General features: G+C 38.6%; 1 protein-coding gene across 8 annotated transcripts in view; it reads right to left on the bottom strand.

The window, feature by feature from the left end:
• Positions 1-27,139, bottom strand: part of GRM1 (glutamate metabotropic receptor 1) — a 182,013-nt gene that overhangs the window by 27,069 nt on the left and 127,805 nt on the right. For all 8 annotated transcript variants that reach the window (XM_064413641.1, XM_064413640.1, XM_064413639.1 and 5 more), the window contains exons 5-8: positions 17,613-17,859; positions 11,795-11,963; positions 9,801-9,927; positions 3,393-4,323 (exon numbers count right to left, since the gene is read on the bottom strand). In XM_064413641.1, the coding sequence (XP_064269711.1) occupies positions 3,393-4,323; positions 9,801-9,927; positions 11,795-11,963; positions 17,613-17,859 (1,474 nt within the window). The remainder of the gene's footprint in view (positions 1-3,392; positions 4,324-9,800; positions 9,928-11,794; positions 11,964-17,612; positions 17,860-27,139) is intronic.

Genomic DNA, 27,139 nt, shown 5'->3' with positions numbered 1-27,139 from the left:
ATAGATCATCCACCTGGAAAAGGAGATGCTCTTAGGCTGAGTGAGTGCTTTAACTGTTGGGGTAAGATGCCCTCATGATTTCCCAACGTCTTCCTCTTTCAGTGGGAAGAAGAATGTCCCTGTGGCTCCAGGTAAATACTTACCAGCAAAGCCCAATTCTATGAAGCATTTTGAAAGGCCAGAATTTTCTGATGGAAAACATATATATTCCACTGGAAAATTCCCAACCAGCTCTATGGAAAACAATGTTAGTTGTAATTGCTTACAGTTTAACTCAATCAAAATAAGAATGAGCTCAAACCCTCAAGACTGCACATACCATCTTGAGAGTGCAACAGATCAGTAAAGGCAGTGTGCTTTATTATTTGTGTGAAAACCAGTGTTATTAAGAAGTTTATTTTCACTGAAACTCTGTTGGCAATGCAGCTGGGACAGATGCTTCTCAAGATGACTTTTCTGACCACTATGTCAGCACCAGAGGCAGCTGAAGGGTTTGAATTGATTAATTGATCCTGTGTTAGTAGACTTCCCTGGTTAATTCTTTTGCTCTATTTTAAGAAGGAGAAAGGAAGAGTGTCTCAGCTTGCTCTAGTCCCCAAGCTATACTAGTTGAACTAACAACATAACATTGCCTGAAAATGCTTTATGAAAGCTTATATAAGTTTGATCTGTCCTTGTAAAAGTAAAACAGTTTCCATTTTTAAAACTAATTAAATTTAACCCTGTATCTCCACATCAATTTAATTTAGATGGATGCCACTTTTCTGTTTAAGAATTGGAATTCAATAGATTAAGCAGAGAAGAGATTTGATACAGACAGGAAAAGAGATGAAAATTGAAAAGCAGAAAAAGAAAAGCAAACTAGGAAGAGGGAGAAGGCACAACAAGAAGATAGATTAGTACATCTAAAAGAGAAATCTTTTGAGTGCAGAACTGCTGGCCACCCATAGACAGAAAAATGTGGCCACAGGGAGAGACTATTGAAGAATCTAGAAATAGAGCAACATACTTACAGGGATTAGAATTAATGAAAACATTGCAAATAAATCCCAGATTTTGATATTTGACAAACAAACCAACCAAACCAAATAAAAAAGAAACCCACCCAAAACAAAACCATCAACAAAATAACCTAACCAAACCAAACCAAACCAAAACCACAAACAAAACCATTGAAAATTAGTCTGGAGATCATTCCTGTGGTATTGAACATGTACCAGTAGCTTTGAGCCCTATTTCAGGAAGGACCTAATGACACATTTGACTTATCTAGATGCTTCCAAGACTGCAGCAAATTCTACTTTTTCCTTCTTGATTTCCGCAGTGACTCACTTTTTTTTAGTCTGTGTTGTCACAATGTCCTCAGAAACTTTGCAATGGGCTAAGCTAAGAACTAAAAAACCCCTCCAAAGCTGTGAAATTACTTTTTGTTTTGCCTTGTGACTTTATTTCCAAAGCTTTGTGTTTGTCTATTAAACTTCTCTCAGTTCTTCATGTCCATGAACAGAGCTGTCCTTTTCCATCAGCAACCCCAGGGTGCCTCTGCACCTGTGCTGCTTTGGGTGAAGAACATGCAGTAACTGCATAAGAGGTTTAGGTCAGAGGTGGGAATTTGGCTGTATAAAAGACACAGATTCTTAACCTGAGGGAAAAAATGCATATTAACTAGGTATTGAGCTTTTAGTTTAGAAAAACAAAACTCCATAGAGCTTTTTTGCTTTGTAACACTTACAGAGGCTTAACATAGAGGTTGAGAAAATTTTACTAAATTTATGTAACAGATTGCTTAAAAACTCAGATAAGCCCTGTTGAGTTTTAAAGGTGATAATGATGAGGGAGTATCTCGAATTTTGAACAAGATGTAATATTCTCTCATATTATGAACTGTATTCTAAGTATATCACATTTGGATATTTTCAATTACTTTTTTTTTTTTTAAATAAAGATAGAATAAGAGTAAGCAGAACAGAGAATTCATTATTAAGTCACTCATGACCTAAAATATTCAAAAGTCTTCTTTTTTTTGACAGACATCAGCTTAAAGAAACCAACACTGTTAGGCAGAAACCACACTGCAGGGACACCACACTAGTTTCTTGCAGATGTCTGAATCCCCATCTAACTACCATAAAGTCAGAGGAAGGTGGATCAGGCTCCACCTTTCTATTTGCACGGAATTCAAACTCTTGGGCTACAAAGAGTTTTGGCCACTTCCCTGGCCTCTGTGACACACTGAGCTGTGTATTTGGGTCACTTACGTCTCTATTCCCTTCCCTTCTGACCCCCTGTCTAGCAAAAAAATAAAATGTACTGAAGTAGCATGAAGACAAAATTGATCACAGCATGAGTTTTCTACAGTATTACCTCCATCACCAGGACAGATGAAAATGGTTCTTATGCAAACTGAACAAAATCAACCTGAGTGACTCAGAGAAATCTACAGATCCCAAAAAACTGGAAATTAACTGAATTTTAATTCTATTGGGAAGCTCAGAAATGTAGGTTTCACTGGTGCTTTTTTATTTTTATTTTTTTCAATTGGGACAAAAATCATCTAAGCTCATATGTAGGTAGCCCTATGGTGCTTCTTTAAAGATTAAAAAACAATAAGAGAATAAAGAATGCAAATTTTCAGACAGCTACTCACAGGGAGACACTGTTTGAAGTAACAGTTCTCTCTCCTGCTCTGCTGCATCTGGGTTGCTTTTAATTATTAGCAAGGAAAATAATGAGTTCCACAGATGTGAATGCAAGTTCATTTTCACTGTCAGTTGACTTCTGCAACTTTCACACCAACGCTGAGTTTGAGAACATGGAGAGATTTACACATATGATGAGTAAGGGTATTGCTCATAATGCTGAGTATTAAATAGATAGCATGGAGGGTGCCTTTGAATCACAGTCATGAGGACTGTCACAATACACTACCTTAAAAACTTATGTTCAGTCCTCAGCTTTCACACACATTCCAGTGACCTTGGGCAAGTACAATCATTCAGAGATTTCTTTTCTAAAAGGCTACAGTGGCACCTCAGTTTGAATATAATGCAGAGCAACTGCACGTCAGGGCGTGAGATCCCTGTACAGACACACATGGGAGAGGAAGATGTGAGAAGCTGCAACGGAGCTTGGTCACTCTGCCACTGCCAGACCTGCCCCAGCAGTAGAGGGAGCTGTGCACAGGGCTCCTTCAGAGCAGGAGAGAAGATAATGAGCAGCACACCAATGTCCATCTGAGACTTAGAACTAAAGGGTCATTTCAACCTTCTCTCCTACACATGAGATGCAACTATTACATACCTTACTATTCAGCAGACTACAGTCAACCAAGAGAGGATGGCAAAGAGAGGGACATATACAGATAGATGTGTACCTGCAGTCAATCCACTTACTTTGGATTTCCAGCCCCTGGCTTCTTTCTCCGGAATATGTTGAGGAAAGTGTTGGACTTGCAAGGTGCCTTGCCATCCCCGACATGCATACGCACCACGTCTGAGGTGGTGAAGGCACTGCGGACGTTCCTCTCCGGCTTGGCTATAATGATGTACATCTTAGGAGTGAACATGCACCCCAGAGCCACTGTCACGCTCAGGCTCACTGCGAAACAGGTGGTGATGATCTTGTAGTTGCTCCCGAAATAGATGGGCACGAAGGCCAGCCAGATGATACAAGTGGTGTACATGGTGAATGCAATGTACTTGGCCTCGTTGAAATTGGCAGGCACATTGCGAGTCTTGAAGGCGTAGTAGGTGCAGCTCATGATGAGGAGTCCATTGTAGCCCACGGGAGCCACGACGCCCAGGTTGCTGGTGTTGCAGATAAGGTAAACTTCCTTAATGCTGGGGTAGGAGAGGATGGGCATGGGGGGCTCCAGGATGATCAGAGTGATCACCAGTGTCAGCTGCACGCTGATCAGAATGGAGGCGATGACCACCTGGGCCCAGGCGCTCATGAAGCGGGGCTTGCGGGTGCAGATCTTCTTCTTGCTGCCCGCCAGGATGCGCGCGATGCGGTTGGTTTTGGTCACCAGGGCGGAATAGCACATGGCGGAGGAGAGGCCCACCAGAAGGCGCTGGAGGTAGCAGGACGTCGTGGTGGGTTTAGCTATAAGGGTGAAAGGGCAGACGTAACCCAGAAAGATGCCAGCCAGGATAATATAGCAGAGCTCGCGGCTGGAGGACTTGACAACAGGGGTGTCTCTGTAGAGCACAAAGATAAGGGTGACAAACATGGTGACCAGGATCCCCAGGCAGGAAAAGACCACAGCCACAATAGACTCTATATTGCTCCACTGGAGATACTTTACAGGGATGGGTTCGCAGCCTGCAGTGTACAGAAGAGAAACAGAGTGTTAGAAAGGCAGCTCCTGGAAGAACCTTTTCTGCTGGATCTCAGTATAATTCAAAAATTAGCATATGTCTATATGGTGTGGCTTATTAAAACCATTTTACAAAGGAGTGAACTGCATGATAGAAGTTTGGATTAATATTTTAAAAAACAGCCATCCATTTTGGGTCTCCCAAACATTTTCTCATTATGCTGCAACAGGAAATTAGATTTGGAAATATCTGCTTTTAGAGATACCTGATTACAAGCCCTGCATACCAAAGGCACAGCTGGGAACAGAATGCAGACAAAGTCACCATCATCTCTTCATTTCAGCAGGGAAAGTATTGTGAATGGGTGGGGTTTTTGCCTCCTCAGATTAATTTACTCAATCATTACCACAATCACTATAGTTTGATCTACTACATTTTTTGAGAGCGATTTTATAAATGTTAGAAGCTAATCAGAGGTCTATGAACAGAAAAATGGTAATAAATCCAAAATTTTAATGGAACTATATAATAGATACTGTACCTTCTTAGTACATTTCTGCTTTTTTTCTCTTCACAGTATCTTATTCTTATTTTGTCAAACCCTCTGCTCATTGTTTTGCCTCTAAATAATATAATTTAATTCTCTTGGAAGAGTCAAACTCACAGAATATGCATGCCTTCAGATAAAAACTGTAAAGACTCTCTAACCAGTACAGACATGCAAACATAGATGTCTGTTAGGACAGTACTTAAGTGCCGTCTCCCACACTCAAGTTAAAGGAGTCTCTGGATATCTTCCTCACTGTGCTGAAGTAATACCAGCAATAAACACTACAGAGAAAATAAAATCTTTTGTGTTAATAAGATGTTATGGTTGTGAAGTTACAGACATCTTTCATTATGGCATTTTCTAATTTCTGTTCTTCATTTAATAGTTCCAAAATGCTTTTTACATGCTTCTTTATCCCAAGTGAAGTATCCACAGCCTCTTCTACTTGTTCCCATCCTCCTCCAGTTTCCTTTGGACACATCTCACTTTTTCTGCCTTTCCCCCACCTCTCAAGTATCTTTCCTCCCAGTCCCTCACCATCCCTGCCTCAATTCACCTTACAGTTCAGGTTTTTTAGCCACCTCTCCACCCAAATGTCTTCATTGCAAACTGCTGCTCCAGCTTTTCTGATCCTGGACTGGCTGCTCATGAACTCTGCCTGTCTGGACATGGCTGAAAAGAGCAGGGGAAAGATGGTAATGTCAGCAAGCTTTTGAGAGAGGCATTTTTCCTCTCATTTTTGCTGCTAGATCTTAACAAAGGCCCTGCTGTTGTGATGGGCAAAAGTCATGCTCAGTCCCTTTCTCCTCAGTATGGAGGGTATTTGCAGAAACCATTGCTGAACTAAAAGCTTCTGAGTCCCACAGTTTTGCCTAATTTATATGTACCTCCCACGTGATGATAAAAACTACCAACAGATACCTCTACTGTAATGTAGACACCATTACTGAATGTAAAGTCCTCCCTTCCAAATAACTGAGGAGTAAGACAAGGTACAGACAACGGCTGAACAGTTTTACTGTAACCTCATTTTGAGAAACAGGAGAAAAAATGGTTTTGGTTTAAATTAAAAAAAAAAAAAAAATCAGCCCAAGGCAAAGTCCTGACATGGAAAATTTCTGCTTGAACTTTTAATGTCTGCCAATGTCATGTGAACTGAAAGAAGATCTTATAATTCTGTATCATTTTGTCTCCAAGCTAACTTAATTACAGATACTGTTGTTACACATTCCTGTAACATGAAAAACAATAGAAATTATAGCAGTGGCTACCAGAGGTCTTATTTTATAAAGAAAATACTATAAAATAAAGAGAAAATTTTATTAAAAAAATTATTTTGCTGAATGTGTTCTGTTCAAGACTCAGGTAGGAAACCCGTATGTCAACCAATACTTCTGTGGTGGAATAGGAAGGAAAACCTCTTTATTAGCAGTGTGAACCTGTGACCATTTGCCTCAGCAGTCCTGATTGGAAGCTGCTTAATAAAATACTAAGGATCAGAAGCTCAATAAAAGACTAAGGATCAGAAGTTCCTGCTCATTGATTAATACAAGTGAAGCTCTTCTCATAAAATAATCTGGCCAGAGGTTGTTGGAAGGGTTAAATTTCAGTATGGACTTTAAGCTTAACAACATCAAGACATATTCACATTGTTCCATTTTAAACTATATTTGCAGGGGCTTAACTCAGATCCAACATGGTAGTTAAGCCTATCGTTTGCTTTAGGCTTATCCTGTGTAAGATTTGCTTAGAAATGTTTCATTAAACCAGTGTAATTCCTGTGCTCCAGCAAGCCCAAGAACCACATATTGCACAAACTGCAAGAAGTTCCCTATGCTGCCTATTACCAGCTAACAGTTGTTGGTTGTCAGCACCTGTGAAGGTGGGTCATTTCCCAGCTAGGAGAAAGTGGGCTCTGGAACCCCATTGAGACTGAGGGAGGATACTCAGGAAATTGTGCATGCATTTATAAAAACAAAACAAAATAAAACAGCCCCCTCAACAATTAAACCAAAGATCAAAAAAAATCAGAGCAAAAGCTTCACAGTTAAAATTTTCTGATAAAAGCTGTCTGGTAGTTTTCATGTATTATTTTCCCTGCATTTTAACTGAGTAATTGTGAGTAATTGCCAAGATCAGAAGGCTAATCAATTTTTTTATTACTATATTCATAGTGCAAGGACAATAAGAGAATCTATGATGTTTTCTGAGGTTATTAACACATCCCAGGTAACTGATGGCCCCCAAAACCTTATGATTCTTTTCATAAGACTATAAAACTTATTTTTCTATCTTGTTTTATTGCTTATTTAAGATGGTTTATGTAAATTGAGTTTACTAGCTTGACATTTATCCGTCTTGTATTATATTCTGGTACTATAAAAGATTTCTCTTGGCACAAGGTCTAAGGTACTGGCTTTAGTGACTATTTCTCAGGTCAGGTTTTCATCATCTGTGGTGAGAAATCCTTTGTGTCTGCTGAGTCCATTTCACTGAATTCACATTTAAGGGAAACAATCTAAAAAAACTGTGTACATTTAAAAATAAAATTAAAATGCCAGGAAATGATTGCTGAGCCACAGAGACTGATTTCAAATGGAGAAAATGAGCACCTTGAAAAGGATGTCTTACGAAATAGGTTAGTATGTGCTTCACGTTTCTTAAAAGGATTAAGGATTTTTAGAGCCTCCATCTGTGATGGAAAATGAGTCTAAAACCACATACATGTTTAGCATTTAAGATTTAGATTTAAGGAAAGGGAAAAACAATCTGCACTGTGAGATGCTACCGCCTGTGTCTAGATGCTATGGTGACTGTCAGGGTATGAATACAACATATAAAACCAAGCTATAATTGATAGGAGTCCTGGCAAGAAAAGAGAATTCCAAATTAAATCATACCAATGGGGACTCCCACAAAGTTCAAGAGAAAAGTTCATATAGATAAATCCCCTTCTTCTAAAGATTAGGATGGCATCAGCTTCCTTTCACAGCTTTGTACTTTGTGGTATAGTTCAAGTAAATCAATTTTAAGGGTTAAAAAATAAGGTTTTTCTTCAATAAGACAGACTGAAGAAGCTGTGCGGGAGCAGAGTGCCATTTCAATGTTCTCTAGGAAATAAGTCGATGGCTATGCTGTCATTTGGCTGACGTTACTGTGATTTTAGAACAGCAGCAGTCCAGTCTCCTTGCTGAGAAGAAACACAAATCAGCAGGTCATCTACTGATTTCATTAAAAGTTAATAGATTGCAACATGCCCTGGAGATTGTTTCCAGCACTGATTCTTTCTGCAACTCTTTTCAGCAGTGCCTGTCATTTTGACATGACCCCTTTTGAGCTCCTCTGAGCAGCTGGTAGCTCTGAACCATATTCTCTCAAGTGCATATTGATCTCTCACCAGGGTTTTTGTTCTGGCTTCTTTTTAATCAATAGAGCCCTTTTTCTTCCCTGAAAAGTAGATCTAAGCAATTCTGTGAACTTCCAGGACCAGCAAAACCTGTTTATGTATGGATATCTGTTTTAAGATTAGCAGACGCTCGTCTCCTAGGAGCAGGAATTAAATATGGGCTTTTCAAATAGTCAGGACATTTATGAGAGGTTCTGTGGATTTTTTGGTTTCTATTGATACCAGATGTGTTTCCACAATTTGGGCCCTTACAGAATGTATTTTTCATTAACTCTTCTCCCTGCGACCCACTGACAAGAAACTTGAAGCGTCTGAATGATCACTGAGATTTCTGTATCCTGAGAAATCTGTTTGTCAGTTTAGCTGCAAGCCAGAGCACAGGCAGGGCAGGGTGGTGGGAGTGGAAGTGGGAGGTGTCATGTCCCATCCACATCTGGGACATGACCATAACTTGTTTTCCATGGAAAATCCAGACAGAAAATGGATCACATTTCCCAGTCTCTTGTAATTAATAATGTATTTTTACCTGGAGAAGTGGCTGGCTTTCCCTCTCAAAATACATGCTCTGAGAGCTCATTTGGCTGCAGTTACTAGCTTGACGTATCTTATAGAAGAAATTAATTGAAGTTTGAGAATTTTGTCTATGTGCTAAAAGTTGCAGCAACATCTGTCTGTCAGCCAGTCATGGTAAAGGACAAAGATGTGTTAAGTTGCATATTTGATCTTTGGCTAGGTGTTCAGATTGTTGCTGTGACTAGGAAAAATGCCCTGCTGTCATCCAAGATTTGCAGAGGTGACATGGGCCAGAGGTGCTTCTAGTTTTTCATAGTGATTCAAAGCAAAAGTTAAGGTCAGGGTGATGCTTCTAAATGCCTTGTAACTTTTTTGGGGGGTAATGGCTGCTATGAAGCCCAGAGCAGAAGTGGAGGTTGATCTTGATGGGTAAAAAATAAACAGAAGGATGCCATAGCATGCAACTCATCCGAGGCATATATACAAGGGAGACCAAGTCTAACTCCTTCCAGACAGCTTTTCGCAGGATTTTGTTAAAATTCTTCTTGCTGGTGGGTCCAGTGAGAATGATCTTTATACCAAACAAGAGTCCAGTACTCAGTTCTTGAAGGTCCTGAAGACCCAGATAAATTACTACTAATTTCATGGTAAAATGGTCAGAAAAGAGAATTGAGTCAATATGACAAAAATACACAGAACTCTTGTGATAGTCACTGCTAAATTGCAGCAAATGCTGCTGAGTTCATTAGCAGTCTTAACAGCTTTATTAATACTTGTGCTAAATGAAGGAAAGGAACAGACAGACTATAACATTTCTTCTTGGCAGAAATTTTGCTGTCTTTATTGTCTCTGGTGCTGCACTAAGCTGAAAGACAGTCATCCTAAACTGCACTGGAATGTGTGTCCAAATATGTACCTTTAATCTCTGCATGCTGCCATCTTTCTGTCCAGCACACAGCACTCTTCTTGCGCCCTGTAGAAAAAGAATGTGTTTGGAGGGACACATCCCTACCTGTCAGGTCAGCATTTGGCCACCAGCCAAGCTCACAGGCTTTACAGGTGAATTCATCCTGAACAAATTCATTCTCCTTGCAAGCAGTGCAAATCCAGCAGCAGCTGACTTCTCCTTTCCTGATCACCTGCAGTACAAAATACATCCTGGATTCTGATCCTCTATCAGAAAACAAAGAGGCACACACCACCACTCCCCAGCAAACACATAACACAATACACTGTTCAAAACATGACAGGATTCCTGTGTATGGCACCTTTCAAACAGCTAGAAAACACCAATCATGATTTTGTATCGATCCCTGTATTAAAATTTGTGTTTAGGATTTCAAGAATAACCTCTGGGGACAATATTATTTTGTTTTGAGGAGAGCTGTTCTGAGTTAAAAGCACAAAACCATTTTTCCTCTGGTACAGAGGCATGGTGAATGTCATATTTTCAATCAAACTTGAGGCTTAATCTGTGAGATGGCAGAGGTCAGGACAAGCAGTTCAGCCCACACTAAATATCTATTGCATAGTAAAAACCAGTAAACAAAGTCAAAGGATAGAACCAAGAGTAATTCCTGCATATAAATACACATATATATACATGTACACACAAGCACATTCACATTAACATGCATTCCAATTTATGTGGAAGTCTCTTTGGGACTCGTTACCCAAGTGTAAATAGAAATTAAAATAAGAACAAATTACAAAACATCCTGCTAAAAGGATCTATTGGGTTTTAGCAGAAAAAATTATTAAGCAATGACCAACCTCATGCTTCAGAACAGCTCTTGTAGGGACAAATGCCCCTTAAAACTTTCTTTCTTTGCTGTGAGGGCTACTAAATGTGATGATCCAATGCTGAAAAGATTATTTTCTTGTCTTGATTCCTAATTTCATTACCCTGAGGCTGAAAGAAAGATTAAGGATAGGTCTGGCTCCTAGAGCTCTGACAAAGACTCTGCCCTTGTTTGCCAGGAAGGAGGAATCCAGCCTTTTCTTCCAGGTCTTCCTATCCATCTATATGCAGAGATAAGTACAGCAGTGAAATGCAAAATGTTTGTGTTATTGAATACTGGCTTTGTGGGCTTTTTTTTTCGTTTAACATTTTCTCATGCAGTTTGTGGAGACAGTCCAATAGGTTTCCATGAGAGCTGAAGCTGGCATTTTGTATGCATAGTGTTTACATGTACACACATACACAAACTGCACAATCTCAAAAACAGGGAAAAGATGTTTTGGAGGGTGGTAAATACCGATAATGTTTCTCCTCCAAGATGTTGGAGTGTGTCACTGTGCTTTTGCCAAATCATCAGTTGCTTATTGCTTAGAGTAGCAATACAGAAATAAAAAGCTGCAAATATGCTTATTAAATGAAAATAGAAAGGAAGGTCTACTCTAAGGAGGTTTTGCTGAATGGTGTTGTTGCCATTTTAAACTTAATGCATCCATACCATTCTGATAGTGGTGAAACATGTCTTTATGTCATCCAGACAAGACTGGTAGCAAATTATTTGTAGCCTGATGCAAGTGCTACTGTTTGGTGCACACAGAGTGATTTCATTTGTGTTTCCATTTGTCCTGCTGTGAACATGAGATATAAATAGGCGTGGGGTTTGTTGGGGTTTTTTGCAACTTTTCCTTGCAGGTGTAACTGCTGGAACAAAATACTGGACTCCTGTGGGTCACGATATTTTCAAGATCAGCCCCCACGTGAATCACAGCCACTGAGTGACTAAGTGAAAATCTTTCTCACATAAGGTAAAACTCAAATTCTGCCACACTAGAAGATTCTGCTTTCCTACAAAGGGTAATTTTAGAAAACATGGGCCTGTATATGCTGTTGTTAAAGGAAGGTATCAGTCTATGAGTCTATAATTTTGGCATTCCTGAAGGTCAGGAAATCCTACCCATTGGCTTGAAAGGAGCTTGCTTGGGTTCAGGGAAAAAACAAGTACTGGATATTCATATTTCTATATCAGAAAGTAAGTGTCTGAGGCACACCTTAATCTGGCCCTTCAGGCAAGGCTCGCTGCACACCGATCGGACCATTCCGCTCTTATTCATCTGGATCCTGTAGTCATCGATGTTGAGCACGCCCTCGTGCCAGGTCCCAACAAGGACGTAGTCGTAGCGGTTGGGCTCTATGTACTGCAGGTTCATGATGTCATATCTGCAAGAAAAAAGCAATGAGTCACTGTCCTGCAACATAAAGGACAAAAATTTGTCTTGCTCTTCCTCTTCTGCCTCTAAATATTCATGTTATCCCTTAACACCAGGGGCTTGGGTTTCACAAAAACCCAAAATCCTTCAGGATTTGCAGCAGAATCACAGGAAGTGTCAGCTCTGATTGGCACATAATTGCTGATTGTTTGCCTTGCTGGAATAAAACTGGGTAAAAAGTTGTGTGTCCAGGAAGAACAGCACACCGAAGACAATAAACTCTGCTGAAGATGCACTTGTAGGCAATGTCTGGATGCTGTGTTTTCAAATAATTTGTCAAAACTTCTTTAACCTTCACTTGGTGTCTCCATGCAGGCTGGTTGTAATATAGCCCTTGCTTGGGGCTCTTAAGCAGAAATGCTCAGACCAACCAAGCTGTTTGCCATAAGTTAGCTGTAAGCTCTAAGTTTGACCATTCATTTTATGCAGCCCAGTGATCCTGTCAGGAAAAGTTAGCACCTCAGTCACAACATTTAATTCCTCACCCTAGGCAAGGCAGAGAGCACTTCCCAAGGCTAAGGTAAGGGAAGCATAAAAAACTGCTACAATAAACATCCAGCCTGCCCCATTGCCTTCAATGTGTTGGACCTGAGGTGTGTGCATCCCTTATTGATAATTATTATATTTACTCTTTTACCCACAGAATGCAGCTTGATTCTTAGTAGGAAATAAGCAAGATTGGAAGAATGAGTGTTGGAATATGAACAGAGAGTCTTCTGTACTGCTCTGGAGAAAAAAAACTTTTATTTATAATGGGCGTTGCTAATCTGTACATGCTTTAAGAATGAAAGGTGAGGTAAGCAAAGTACAAGCCATAAATAAAATTGGGATGTTTGGTTGTGAGCAAAGAGAGACATCCATTTATTCCTTTTCCATTTTGAGGTTCAAATATGGAAAATTTCAACTCTCTCTGCACTTCACAGAGGGAAGAGGTGCTAGAATTATTCTCTAGAGTAGAGCAGAATAATTTTCATAACTAAGTCTTAGTTAAAGATGATTTAAATAAATGCTTATTTACAGCTGTAATTAGACCTCAGTTTGGCAAATATGCATGCTCAGATAATGTCAGTGCCACTGCAGAGCTCCACTGGATCGTGTGAAAAGGACCCCTGCCACTGAGTTCAATGGAGCTCCAAGCAGGAGGCAGCTCCATTGGTTGGGAATTGGCCACTAATCAAGGCATTGCTTAGGAAACGGGTAAATTTCAAATTCATTAGGGAACAATTGCTTCTCATATCCCAGTTCTAACACTAAAGGAAGTGCCTAAAAAAAGAAATGCTGTTTCCAGGCTTGTGAAGAATGAGGATAACAAGAAGCAGTGAAAGTCAGGCATTTCATAATGGATACTTAACAGACAGGAGTAAAGCTCAGCGGAAATGTGAATTCATCTTCCTAACAAGGAAAAAGTACTTGGATTTCAGTTTGACCTTATATTAGACTGACACAAAATCAGTTACTCTGGGAAAATTAATTCAGGAAGGAGAATAAAAGATTGCTAAAACCTCACATTCCCTTAATGGAATTTTTGAGCCCATACGGTTTTTTCATTTTTACAAATATACATCACAAGGCACAGAGTGACACTAATGCAATATCAATTAAGAGGTTCTCCTGTGTTCTTGTAATACTATTCCCTTTCCTATAGGTTACCTGTCAAAGAATGAAGTATGTAGATTAAAAGCTCTTACACAGCCTTGCATTATGACAAGGTGTAGTACAATGTTTGCAGATTTGATATGCAGCTTGAATTTTAAGTGGAAAAATATGGTCTTGCAAATACACTTGGTATATGGATATGTGCTTAAGTTCTTTATCCTTTCCTTCTTTTTCTTAATGAAAAAGCTGTGCTTTGAGCAAAGACAAATTCAGTGCTGGAATACCTCCTCCTATCCTCTTGCTCACATATGTACAACTTTAACAATTTTGGGCTGTGTCCATGCTAAAAATTATGAGCCCAAAAGAAAAGGGTTTGACAAGAGTTGTGAAGCTCTCAGAGAATGAGACTTCTTGGAGGCAGTTGTATTTCACACACACATGGCATCCTTTAAAGAACCCATTAAAACATTCAGTGGAAAAATTAATCTTTCTTTTAACATAAGAGCAAACTCTCTGGTATCTTGGGAAATGATGTGACCCGGTAAGTGGTGTCTTTTGAACAAGTTACTTGTAAGGCAAGCCAGAATATAAGTCAGCTGGTCGTGGGCACACTCTTACTCTAAGTTAACTCTCAGTTAATCTCAGATAGCTGAAGTTATCTTTTTCCATAGCCATAATACCTGACTGATACTGATGATTGCTATCCTGGAAGACAGGAGGGAAAAGAGTGATGTTGAGCAATGCTGGGATGTAAATGAATGAAATAACCACCCATGATTCCAAACTCTGAAACAAAAATGCATCTTTGAAAAAAAAATTTTACATGCAAATTTGAAGTCTTTGCATAAGGCAAAATTTGATTATTCGCTCAAAGCACTAGAGTTGGTAGTGTTGTCATGATTGAAGCCTGAAGAACTGTTGGAAATTTTGAACTAAATAGACTTACATGGTTCTAAGTCCAAGTCTAGTTAAGATGAAATGCTAGTTAGGTGAAATTTTTCTCTTAGATTGTGAACCTCAGCATTTCTCCACATATCAAAGTTTCATTATTGGAGCTGAAAGTTCTTCTGCCTGTTGTCACAAAAGATTTTATGGTCAGAGGTCTATGCAAATAATTTGTTCTAGAGAGGTAAGGTTCTTCATACCAACCACAAGGTAAAAGGAGGCAAATAGCTAGAATAGACCAGAGCTAAAAAGCTATGTCTGTATCCTAGAGAAGGATTGCGTTGACTATTGCATCCTTCATACATTTTCCAGCCATTTCTGGAAGTTTGAGTGATGTGATTGCTACAGAGGAAGGAAATGGGAGCTACTCAATGAAAGTAAAAAGGGCAGCAAATTTACCAGCATGTTCTTAATGACAGTATAGTGAGCACATACAGCTGAGTTTCCAGAGTTATATCCATGTCATTTTTTCCCAGTCAGCTAAATGACTGCATTTGTGCCCTTCCAATAAAAGTTTCCTTCATATTTCTGCATAAGAGATATTCAAAGAAAAGATTCTCCACACAAAGAATACAACTTTGTTTACATGCTTTGTGTTTTCCAATCTCATTTTGATAAAAACCTTGAAACCATGAATTGAGCCTGAGATAAATAGAAAAAGACTTGTATCTAAACAAGTGGTTAAGGTTTCATGAAACTGTACAGGTTTCAAAACAGGAGATTATGGGAGTGCCAGACAAACATAACTACAGGCAATTCTATCTGCTCTACTCATGATGATAACAATTAGGATTTCATGGGAGTCAATTGCTCAAAGAACCTCAGAGATTTTGAAAATTATGAGAAAGGTTGTTGCCTTCTAAGGAGGAATATTATTCCACCTTGTAAAGTTGATTTGTTCACATGATTTGAGGACAAGATATCTAAAAATTTTCATTTGTGTAACATTTTTACACTTGCATAGAAAAGCTAAAAAAACTAAGAAATTTCATAGCAGGCTGGCTTTGCTATATTTAAGTGTTGTATGTGGTGTTTATCTTTCTATTCTGCTGAGGTACAAAAGCTCTTGGGTATAGACATAGTGCTATGGTCTGTTCACAAAGAGACTTTCCACACAAAACTCTGGAAGCACTACAGCCAGTCTGAAGCTACAGATGATTCTGTTAAACTGCTGCTGCCATACAAGGATCTGACAGACTGTGCAGATCACAGTTCATATACACACAGCTATTCTCTGATACGATATTGCCCACATCATAAATGCCATAGATTGATTCAAGGATTACAGAATGAATAACGAAAAGGGTAATTGAATTTCCTTGCCCAAACTTGCTAGCTCCAACTGTGAAAATATTAATAGGATCAGTAACAAAAAAATTCCCTACCTAAAATAACCTATCAAATTCTAAGTAAGTCAGGGAATCAAGAAAAATGAACCTTGCTATAGACCAGAATGATGGATGGAATAAATTCTATCATTCTGGCATACTCAGAGGAATATCCTGATATAAACTCTCTATGTTTTAAATTAGACTGTTCAATCTAATTTTATGCTTGGTACTGATGAGAGTTGTGGAAATGCTCTTGGGCGACAAAATAATAAATAAGAATTAGGCTAAAATTGGAAAATTACATCTAAACATCAAACCAAATAGCTAACAGACAGAAAATGCAGCATATGCAAAGCTGGAGTAATGCTTTTATGGACACAAATAATGTGCAAAAAGCATAAAGATACACTAAGCAGTAATTTCTCTATATTATCTAAATTATATGTGCAAAAACTTGATTTATGCACGTGTCGATAAGTATGTGTTCAAATGTAAGGGAATTGCTTGCTTTACTCTCAAGCCTAACCTCAAATGGTCTGTATCTTTGACTAAAAAAATTCTGAAAATGCTCAACAATCCAAAACTAGCTTTTTGTTGCTTATTAAACATAACAAACTGTTTAAATGTATATACTGTTTAAATATGACAATAGAAAAAACCATAACAATCTAGGAAATGGCAAAACATTGGCCAGTTTTGCTCATAAAACCTAGTAACAGATAAGAGTTGCTTTAAGACCACTGTGCCTTATTGGAGGCATGAAAAGACATGAAAACTCTTGTTTGCTCCAGAGCCCTCCCTTTGTGCGGTGCTGGCACTCAGATGCACTTATGCAATAAGCCCAAAGATGGAGTGAGAGAGCCTTTTATAACACTTCAACAACTCAGTAGGAAAACAAACTTCAGTGAAGCAATCCCTGGGTAGGTTTCAATTAATAATGGACTTTGTACTTCAGCAGCTGAATTAAATGTGTTTATAAAAAAAAGAAAACAAAGAAAAAAAATCCCTGTGTTAAAATAGAACACACAAAACTAAATGAAAGATCTCTGCGAGTTTGCTCCCATAAGAGAAACAAAGGTGACATCCAAGTCCACAAAGGTGCTGCCTTACCCACTTGGGTACATCCTGTGTCTGCTGCAGGGCTAAACAATAGCAGCTGCCACAGCTGGGACCAGACTCCAAATGAGTGAAACACAAAAACTTCTGCCAAAAGCTCCCTATTATTTGTCCTGCTCTACACAGATCTATCTTTAAATTCAGGGATTGATCTGATTCTATTTGGAGTGAAACAAATTAAGGAGATCATAAAGGATCTTACCAATCAACACCAAATGGTCTCTGGCAAGTTTTCAGCAGAGCTCCAGCTGAAATAGGATGAGCACTACAGCCCTCTATTCAAAACCATGTCAGGTAAATTCTTAATTAAATTCTAATCATTTGTATTAGGCTTTATACATGCTAAAACCCTGTTACTGTGACCAAATACTACCTTGCACACCATGAAGTCTGTGAGTTACAAGGTTTTTCCTCTCCTGTAGCACCAGAAATTCATAAGCTCTACTGTGGTTCCTGTCCCAATATAAGATTACATGTGTTACCATTGTTGTTCCTGGCTGTTGGAAAGACTCGTCCATGCTTTATGTTTCAGAAAAAAAAACCCAAAGAAATCTATATCACCAAACACAGTAACATTTAATAGTTTAATAGTTGAGATGAAAGCTCTTTACCTTCCAGGGGCATCTCCCTTTTCATCAAACCAAACTTCTTCTCCAGAAACACCAATGAATGAGGATTTGAGGAGGAACTCCAGGAGCTTGCTGCCATCAATTGGCTTCATAGCATCACACAGTCCAACATGCCCGGGGCAAAGGGAATGGTGCATGTTCTGTAGCCCATAAGCCATAGCATATATTGCATTGATGACAAATCCCATTTTACTGTCCTGCACATAATTTTCTTCTAAGCTCTCATTGCCTACAAGAGTAAGAAAAAAAGGGTTGTTATAAAGAAAGATGAAATTACATGAAAATATTTAAAAAACCCCCAACAATGTATAAAAGGGATTTCCTTCTTTCTGGTATAAAGCTTTAGAGGCACAAAAAAGGTTCCAGTCAGGGATAATAAATAAATAAATAAATAAATAAATAAATAAATAAATAAATTAAACACCCACCACCCCAGTGATCTTGAATTCATTAAAAGTGAAATGCGTCATGAGAAAACACCTGTTTCATCATGTCATAATCTTTTGTTTGGTTGGTTTTTTTAATTTTTCCTTGTCATTCCAAAATATTATTTATTTTAGGGAAGGTTAACCAAGAACACAGATTTCCACTGAAATAATTTTTAAAGTTATTCCCTTGAAAAATTGACATTTTGTTACATTTGAAGTTTTTTTTTAATCTCATGTTTTTGAGGGTCAAGATAGCAATGTCTCATTCAGCGTTAATAACTAAACAACATAAATCAGCATCACTTCTCAAGTTATCAGAAACAGTCCTTTTAGTTAAAACTGGTACTAGGTATGCCAGTATGGGATTGCTACAGAAAGTCAGCCAAAGTTCACAACACTGAGTTTTTGTGTAACTGCAGCAGGAACAGACACTGAAGTCTCCTTCCTCTGATCGGAAACAACGCGGCAGCAGAGGTTTTCTCCACCCAAAGGTTTTCCCCCTGATTTGCAGATGGGCCAGCACTGTCGCAGGATGCTTCTTTTTGGCTGCACTTCACATCAGAGCCTGCTGGGTCCTGGGCTGCTCCCTGCTTGCCTTCTGCCAGCTGAGCTGCTGCAGACCCTGCCAGTGCCGACCCCAAGGCACTGCAGACCTGGGCTGTGGGGCCCCGAGGCAGCTGGAAGTAAGAAACCTCCTTGTTTTGCTTCTTTCCCCTTGAGTCATTCAATGACAATATGCTCCAAACTGCAAGTTGCTTTTATCTGCAGGCCTCCCATGTTACTGGATGTCTAACAGGCAATGGCAATCCTGTCTCTGTTACTGTGTCTCAGGAACATCTTGTGTGCACCAGGGAAGTAGAATGTGTGAGAGACTAGCTGTTAACTGACACTTCTCGAATCCAGGTTGGAGAAGATGTTTGTCATTTTAATATGATGAAAGGAGGTAAAAATCTTCAAGTTCACCAAAACTTTAAAGTTAAAAAATAGTTCCTTACAGTAATGTAGCTATGCTATGGATTTCAAATCAAACCATGAAGACTGTCCTTACATTTATTATTGGAAAAGGCTCTGATTTGATAGGTCTTCTCCGTTTGCTTGCCCTAAAACTCAGAAATTTCAGCTGGGAATTCAGAGGATAGCAGAGATCCCAAATACAGGGATATCTGTCTTGCTTTCCCTGGGTTTCTTTGCAGCTGGGCAAGAAATTTTTGCCTCAGTAACTATTTTCCAGATGAGCTTAACATAGCAAACAGACGTGATGGTGAATTTAAAAAGCTTTGTGAATATAGCATAATCTGACTGAATGAGTTCATGTGCTCCTCACTACCATACATTCACCACCAGCACCACTAAGCAAGGAGCAGCCTGAAAGAAAGCACAAAGAAATTCTTTCCACAGGCAATGTATCTGCCACTTTCTTTATGAGAGAAGGTTCACAGCTCCCATTCAAATCGCATGAAAGGAACACCACTGAGATTCATGTTGAGAAACACAGAAAGAATAGAAAACCTTGTATGCAAGATGACAGAACATTCACCCAGGGAAGCAGAGAGCATGCCAGTGCTTGTGCACCCTCACTTATGTACAGCATAGCCTTGACATCTCTATGCCTGTATATGCTAATATATAGTCTCAATAAATTACCTTTTGGGGTGTTTTATCAGCTGATTAATCCCATAGGAATAGCACGCTGAATTTATCACTGATTATGCTTTCTCGTAGCTAGAAAATGAAATTATCAGTCCCTAAGTCTCTGGAAGAACCTGGGCTTGGCACAGAATTCCTCTTGTGAAGCTTCTAAGCAGCAGGTTATGGAAGAGGTCACAAAAAGCAGATAGTGCACAGCACTCATTATCTACTACATGAAAGTTTACTTCAGATCTTTCTCAAATTTTTAAATCAGTTAAAAAAAGGAGCATAAACATCAGTAACTCTTGCAGGAGATAAGGACAGCATCCATGTGTTTCCTGAGGCAAGTCTCCATGTAAGTAGAAAACAAAATGTAACAGGATTTCCCAATGTTTAAAAACAGGCCATTCCTTTAAGTATGTACTGACTCAGCAAAACGTGCTTTGGATTATCATATTTCAATATGATATGCACACCTCCAAAGAGAATAAATAGTTGGTGGCTGAAGAATTTGCTTTTGACTGTTTTGGAATGAACACCTAAATTAAGGTTGCAAGCATATAGTCCCACACTACAGAGATGACTTCCTTAATGTCACCTATAGAAAAAATTGCATTGTAGTAGAAAGCAACCTGTAAATTGTCTGGTTGGGGAATAAATTGTCTCCGGATAAGTAATATAAAAATCCTTATATGTAAATAAGATATTTTCCAGTAAATCCAGAATGACATTTACTATTACTATTTACCATTTACTCTTTTTCCTAAACTTAATTTCCCAGAGTCAAAATTCACTCTATTTCATTTTCATAATTATAAATGATTGATTATGCATTTGAATTTGTAAAGTTCACTTAAGACAATCAGTTAGATATCTGTGGGTTTTTAAAACAAAAGGAATAATGTAATCGTGTTCAGCCAGAGAAAAAACATGTTCAATTAAGTTTTCATAGGGCAAGCTTTTAATAAATGCAAAAGTATTACTATATTTGTCATGGGCTGTCTCTATAAAGTTGTATTTTTCCTCAGTAAGTCTATGAAATGTAACAATGAGCAAAGCAGAACTCTGAACAGTGAAACTTTTATTTTTTTCTTTGTTTCTCAGCCCATGGAAGAAAATATCATTGATCTACAAAGACTAATACAAAATATTTTGTTAGCTTTCTTCCTTTTTTTCTTTTTTAATTTTAGAGACCTTAGTTTTCACTAAGCAAAGAAAAACTGTAAGTCATAAGTCATGTGAATATTGGATTAATTGCAGTCACTCAAATTAGACCATTAATTTTTGGATGACCTTGAAAAATTCAGGTGTCCTAAATATCATACTTAATTTTCTATTGGATGTAATGCAAATCTTCCTTTAATAATTTAAGTTTAACAGCTTCTCAGTAGTCTGGGTCATTTTTTTAATCACAGTTTTGATTTTAGGCTCTGTTTCTGTCAGTAAATCTTAGAGGATGAGGGCACGTACACGCATACACTACTAAATGGAAAGGAAAAGAAGAAAAAAAAAAACAACAAACAAAACCCAACAAAAAATCAAACTCCACACCCTGGCTGCACACAACTGAAAAATGCTCCCAATAATGCTAAAAGTGATACTGAAGTACAGGTAGAAGGAAAGAAGAGAAAAGAGTCCAAATTTTCATGAAAATCACTCTTAATCTTTCCATTTACTGTAATGCACCTCACAGCTAAATAATACCAGCTTCAGCTAAGTCCTCAGAAGGATGTGACTGTGAGGCAGCCATGAATTTAATTTAGTGCTTTTACTGTGAAGTCAGTGTGGAGCTAACAGTGCTCTTGAGAACAGAGAGTATATTTTGCAAATCCCACTTGACAAGCTGAAATAAAGAAAAAATGTGCTATTGGAATTATGGCAAGATATGAGTTAACTATAATGTAAAAGTAAAGATAGGAGATGTCTCTTGATATTCAATATAAAACTCAGCACCAAATACTCCTCTTTTGCAGTCCCCAGAAAGGTTAGGGCAGGAGGGAATTTGTGATGGAAATAAATGTAAAAACATTTTGGTTGGGGAATCTAGCCAGTTGGCAAATTTTGAGCAAACACAGACATTTGATAAAGAACACAGTCTGTTCATAGATGACTCTTGATTAGCTTAAAAAGCCAAAATCTGTTCAGCAAAATTGTTATAAAAGACAATATTTCATCTGGAGTAGGCAGACAGTTTTATTATTTGCTATGGTCATCTGCTGAATGTTTAGGGTGAAATAAAAAGTTACCAGCTGTCATGAAAACTATCTTCATTTCTGGTGGTCGTGACAGAGGTATGAAGGTATTAAAAATTGAATATATTGCATTCTCAATTTGCAGTTGTCCTTTTCAGGACTGCCAAGCTTGGGAAGGCCAAATGAGATTTTTGCTTTGTTGTAAGTTACAACATGGGTGATGGTTGCATTGAATGTGAGTGCTAATTTATGCAAAAAAAAAAAAAATCTGGATGAAAAATTGGGGCAAAATTTCACTGGGAAAATGAAGTTAAATAAAAAAATCTCCCATACTTTGGTTGCAAATGCCAAGGATTAAAGAGGCCTTCCTCCAAAAAATGCTGGATATGAACTGGTAGAACAGTACCCAGGTTTCTAGAAAATGTCCATATCCATTAGACAAATTGTGGAGGCAGGTTCCCTGTCCTCCCCTTCAGTCCCAACAAACACTGGAAGAGGCTTCCTACAGAGATGGCCAATGCTTCAAGCCTGTCACCTGTTGGAGCCATTGGAACAAAACCCTTAATAATCTGCTTTAACGCTGGTCGGGCCCAACAGAATTGAAATTAAAAAAACTCCAATGAAATAAAAGAACCCCCAGTGGCTCTAAGAAAATTTGCTCATCTTCCTCTGTGCAGGTTTGTTTGTTTGCATGTCATAGCATGTCTTTGGAAAACAGTGGATGTCACACAGTTTGCACTGCCTCATGCTAAAGAAGACCTGACAAACTTCGACAGGATCTTTCAAGGAGCAGGGCAGAAGGTCAGCATTTTGACCTGACCAGTCATTTTAAATCTGGGACTCTAAAGGCAACAACTGAAGGTTATTTGGGAAACTAAATGGCACATTAATGGTGATGAACAAACTTAGTTAAGGGTGATTTTTGCAAAATTTTAGGGTATTTGGCTACTTAGAAAATATGGAACAGTTTTAGTTAGATGCTTAAATATTTAGTTATGGTTTTATCTGTGTGCACATAGAAGACAAAATGTAGCAAATTCTACATTTCTGTTTTGTCAACAATTCCTTGAAAAAAAGTAATTTTTAATTTTAGTTAAAACTATAGAATAATTTATGTTCAAAAATAATTTCAAGGTCATTGAGTCCAACCCTTAACCTGACAAGTCCACTGAAACCCCCTTTAATGTCTTTTATGACAATAGCCAGATTGTGTTCCAGCTGGACTTTGGCCTTTCTAATTTTCTCCCTGCATAACCTCATGAAATCCTTGCACCCTTGCTGAGTTGGTGGCCCCTTCACTCAAATGACATGAACTCTCCTTTTTTCCCTGAGTTCCAGCCAAAAGTATCTGTTCAGACAGGTCAGTCTTCTCCCCTGGCTTATCTTTCCACACATGGGAACATTCAATAATGGCTAATCCTCTAACAACCATGCCAAACTATGATTATATAAAATATTTTTTGCAAAGGGTTTCATTTGTTTTAACTCATTTGCCATTATTGATTCAAATGTTTTAGAAACCTTGCCAGCTCACTCCCTCTTATATTCTATTTGTAACATCTTTTTACATTATCTAACTTCAAAGATAAAAACAAAATTATTTAATAAATTTCACTTCAAGGCACTGCAAAATGAGTAACAGAGGTTATAATTTCTCTAGATGTGATAAGTACAACATGGTGTGTTTAAAACCTGTGAATCTTTTGGTTTTTTCTCTTCATATTACCTTTTAGATAAAAAATACATTCTGCTCATTAATATTGTATGGCTGAATGAAATCTGCACATCTGAAGAATAAAAAGTGAACTTTGTACTCACTATGTCAAAAAATAAGTCACAGGCAACAAGTTATTCTATATGCGAACATCCAAAAACCTCTTCCAGCCCACAATCAAATATGCAGTAACAAGAATTCCTGAGGTTTTATTTTCCTATGTAACTGCCTGCTTTCCAAGGCATTTCAAGCTGTAGCTCACTACCTATGAGGGAGAGGCCAAGATCTGGTGACTAGAACAAGCGATTGTGAATCAGAGGCACAGGTTCCACTTGTCGTGGGCTGTCTCAACAACTGCTGTTTCTATGTGCAAGTTATAATGTGACCACCAATAATTTGTGGGAAAATTACCTGGGGGAAGCATATTTTCCAAGCCAAAAGATGTTCAGACAAAAACAAAGCTTTGTTCATTCTTAATTTAAAATAACTTTTGCAATTTTCATGAGAATTGATAGGCTGAAAAATTTTTCACAGACCATAATATGTGTTTCATTCAACCTACAACAAATGATCCCCTCATAATAGTAAATTATTGTTTCTTTTATGGCTTCTGTTCCCAGAAAACCAGTTACTATTCTGTTTTCAAACAGAACAGGATATGTTCAATGGTTACCACTTTACTTCTCACTTTGGTGTCTGTACCTCTGCAGCAGGGAGGCAAGTCCAAGAGGTAACTAAATACAGTGAAAGAAAGGAGAGGTCCCTTACAGGGATGCCATACACAAAGGATAGAGCTATCAGAAAGGCACAAGATGAAACAAGTAACTCAATTCCCATTGTATGTGAACTATTTGTTTGTCTGGACAGAGCTCCTCTATTTGTAAGGTAAGGCTAAGGAAGGATTTAGTATTGTTATGTAGGAAAAGATCTTTCCCTAATGTCCCCCTGATCATCATGTCGCCACTCTATAGGAAGGAATGCATTTCTCTATCTAGAACTGCAAGTTCCTCCACCTTTTGGCAAGAGAAGAAGAAGAGCTTTCACAGGAGAAGCTAAGAGGAAAGAATACCTTACAAAATGTGGGATCTACACCAGATTTTGAAATATGCTGATAAATATTTGACATCTTACAGTACTCATGAAGCAATAAATGAAGTTCACAGGGTTTCAGACTTTGTTTTCAGGATGTCATTAAATCAGAAAGGTTTTGCTTCCATTCTTCAAATGGTTTTTATTTCCCCGAGCAAAGAGATTAAATTCATGCAATTACATTTGATGTATTTTTCCCTGAAAAGCTAGGATACAATTACAGTTACCAGTTGAGACACCCTGCTATTTTCTTTCTGAGCATGGTAAAATCTATGAGACTCTGAGATACTACTGCTTTATTACATCTGGTGAATGTTGTTTTTTTTTTAATTGGGATTACTGTATTTCTATTATTCTGTATAAAACTAGAGAGAAGAGAAACACCCATTTGAAAGCTGGGTGTTCAGCTAAAGCTCCTCAAAAATTTGCACTAGAATTCTCTAAGGCATTAAAAGGATGGTAATTGCAGCAGTATTTGTATGAAGGGGGTTATTTTTTATCACTAGCAAAGTTAGTCAAATCACTGATGAAATTTCTTCTCTTGAAATAAAGTTGATATTGAATTTAAAAGGATTTGGGGTTTTAAAATTTATTTTTACCAGCATATTTTTACAGATGTCAACTCCATGGCTAAAAGAAACCAGAATGTGAATTCAGCCATCAAGGTACAGGTTCTCCCTCATTTCAGATATCTAACACCTTAATCTTTTAAGATTACCACCCATTTTATTTATACTATACACCACCAGTGTCTTCAATTTCTTTGCTGCTTTTGTGAGTATGCCACATTATTCCCCAGTGTTCAAAAATAAGTTCCTTTTGTTTCTCCCTGTGTGTCAGAAGGAGTGGGGAAAGATTTAATTAAATTTACTTTCTTGGTTCTCCATATCATGTTATGTAAGCACATTAGGGCTTTAAGAGCTTAGTGTCAAAGACTCTGGAACAAGTCTGGCATACACAAATACAACAGTGCCACAGCGAAGTTGAAACATTGTGAGGAGAAATGACTGTACGAGTCGCTGACTCACTCATTAATCAGATGTAGAGCAAGTGTCAGAGCCTCTAAGCACAGGGCAGGAGAAGGGGACCCAGCAGTGCTGCCAGCCCTATGCCAAGTCTGAATTCAGCACATGACTTGGGAGCAAAACAGAAGGAAACTGATCTAACTCCTCCTTCATTTACCACTCTGCAGACTTTGCTAAACAGATACAGGAGTCTGAAGTTTGCTCCCCACTCTGCTCTTCCTGCCTCTTCCCATGGGCATTCAGACTCTCACACAACATTATGACTCCAGGAGGAGCAGCAAGTAACAATGCACATAGCTTATAGAGGTATGATGAAGAGGTAGATGATGAAGATGTGTTCTAGTGTGCCTTTGTCCAGGAGAGTAGACAGTCTCCTTTCTGTGTCCCAGAGAAGCCAAATGGGATGAGAACACTGTCACTTTCCTAGGGCTGCCTCTAACCACAAGTGAATGTGGAGACGGGGCAAGCCTGTTGTTACAGGACAATGCAGGGCTGAGCAGAGAGGGCACATCTGGGCGAGATATTACATATTCACAAGCACTTATAGCTGATGTGCAATGCTGCAGTCCCTGTCTGCCTTCAGGAGAGGCTGGAGAAAGGCTGGAGGCCTTTGCAGCAATTGCCAGCATGGCTTTGTCAGAACTGCATCACTGGAGTGGGAGGCTGTGTTGGAGAAAAAGATTCCTTTTCCCCTTCTCCATAAATCCACATTTCCTACTCTGTCTCTTGTGTTGTTTAGCAGTGAAAGAAAGGACTTTAAGGGAAATATAATGCACCACCTGAGAGCCATGCTAACAGCACATCTGTCTGCATGCCAGAAGCCCCAGGAGAGTTCTGTCTCTTCCTTCATTAGGCTGCCCCTGGCAAGGTGTAGCTCTCCAACACCACAGATTTTGCAATCTACACAGATTGTTCCCATGAGTTTATAACTACTATCACTGAGCTGAAGAAACCGATCACAGAGTTGAAAAGTTGCAAGTATGTAGGTCCACAAAAGCAAGAGGGAAAGGAGCAAGAAACTAGGTAACAAGCAGAGAAAATCCACAAGTTCATGTACAGGGGGACATGCTGTTAAATGCAGGTCTAGAGAAACCCACCTAGAGCAGATGGCTTGACAGAAGCTCATCAGCCTAACAAAGCTTCTGTAGGGGATGACATGGCCTGAAGCCTCTGTGTTTCTATCCCTTTAGGCTAAAATTCCTCATAAAAAATGTTACCAAAAAATATAGGATTTATGGCCTATGAGGATGATATGCTGAGATTCCTTCTTCTCTAAACAAGCCTGCAAGCTGGCATTTGAAACCCCTTCTGTACACATCCATTGCTATGAACTGTTAAAGGCTTGGCAGGACATTTTAGCATTGCTTCCCTTTATTCCTAGCTTTCAGTGGAATGATCTTGATGAAATAGCTCTGCAATGAGGACTGGTTTT

This window comes from Passer domesticus, chromosome 3 (genome assembly GCF_036417665.1).
Source record: "Passer domesticus isolate bPasDom1 chromosome 3, bPasDom1.hap1, whole genome shotgun sequence".
Classification (NCBI taxonomy): domain Eukaryota; kingdom Metazoa; phylum Chordata; class Aves; order Passeriformes; family Passeridae; genus Passer; species Passer domesticus.
Note: the sequence above shows the minus strand (reverse complement) of the source record. Positions and strands in the feature narration are given on the sequence as shown.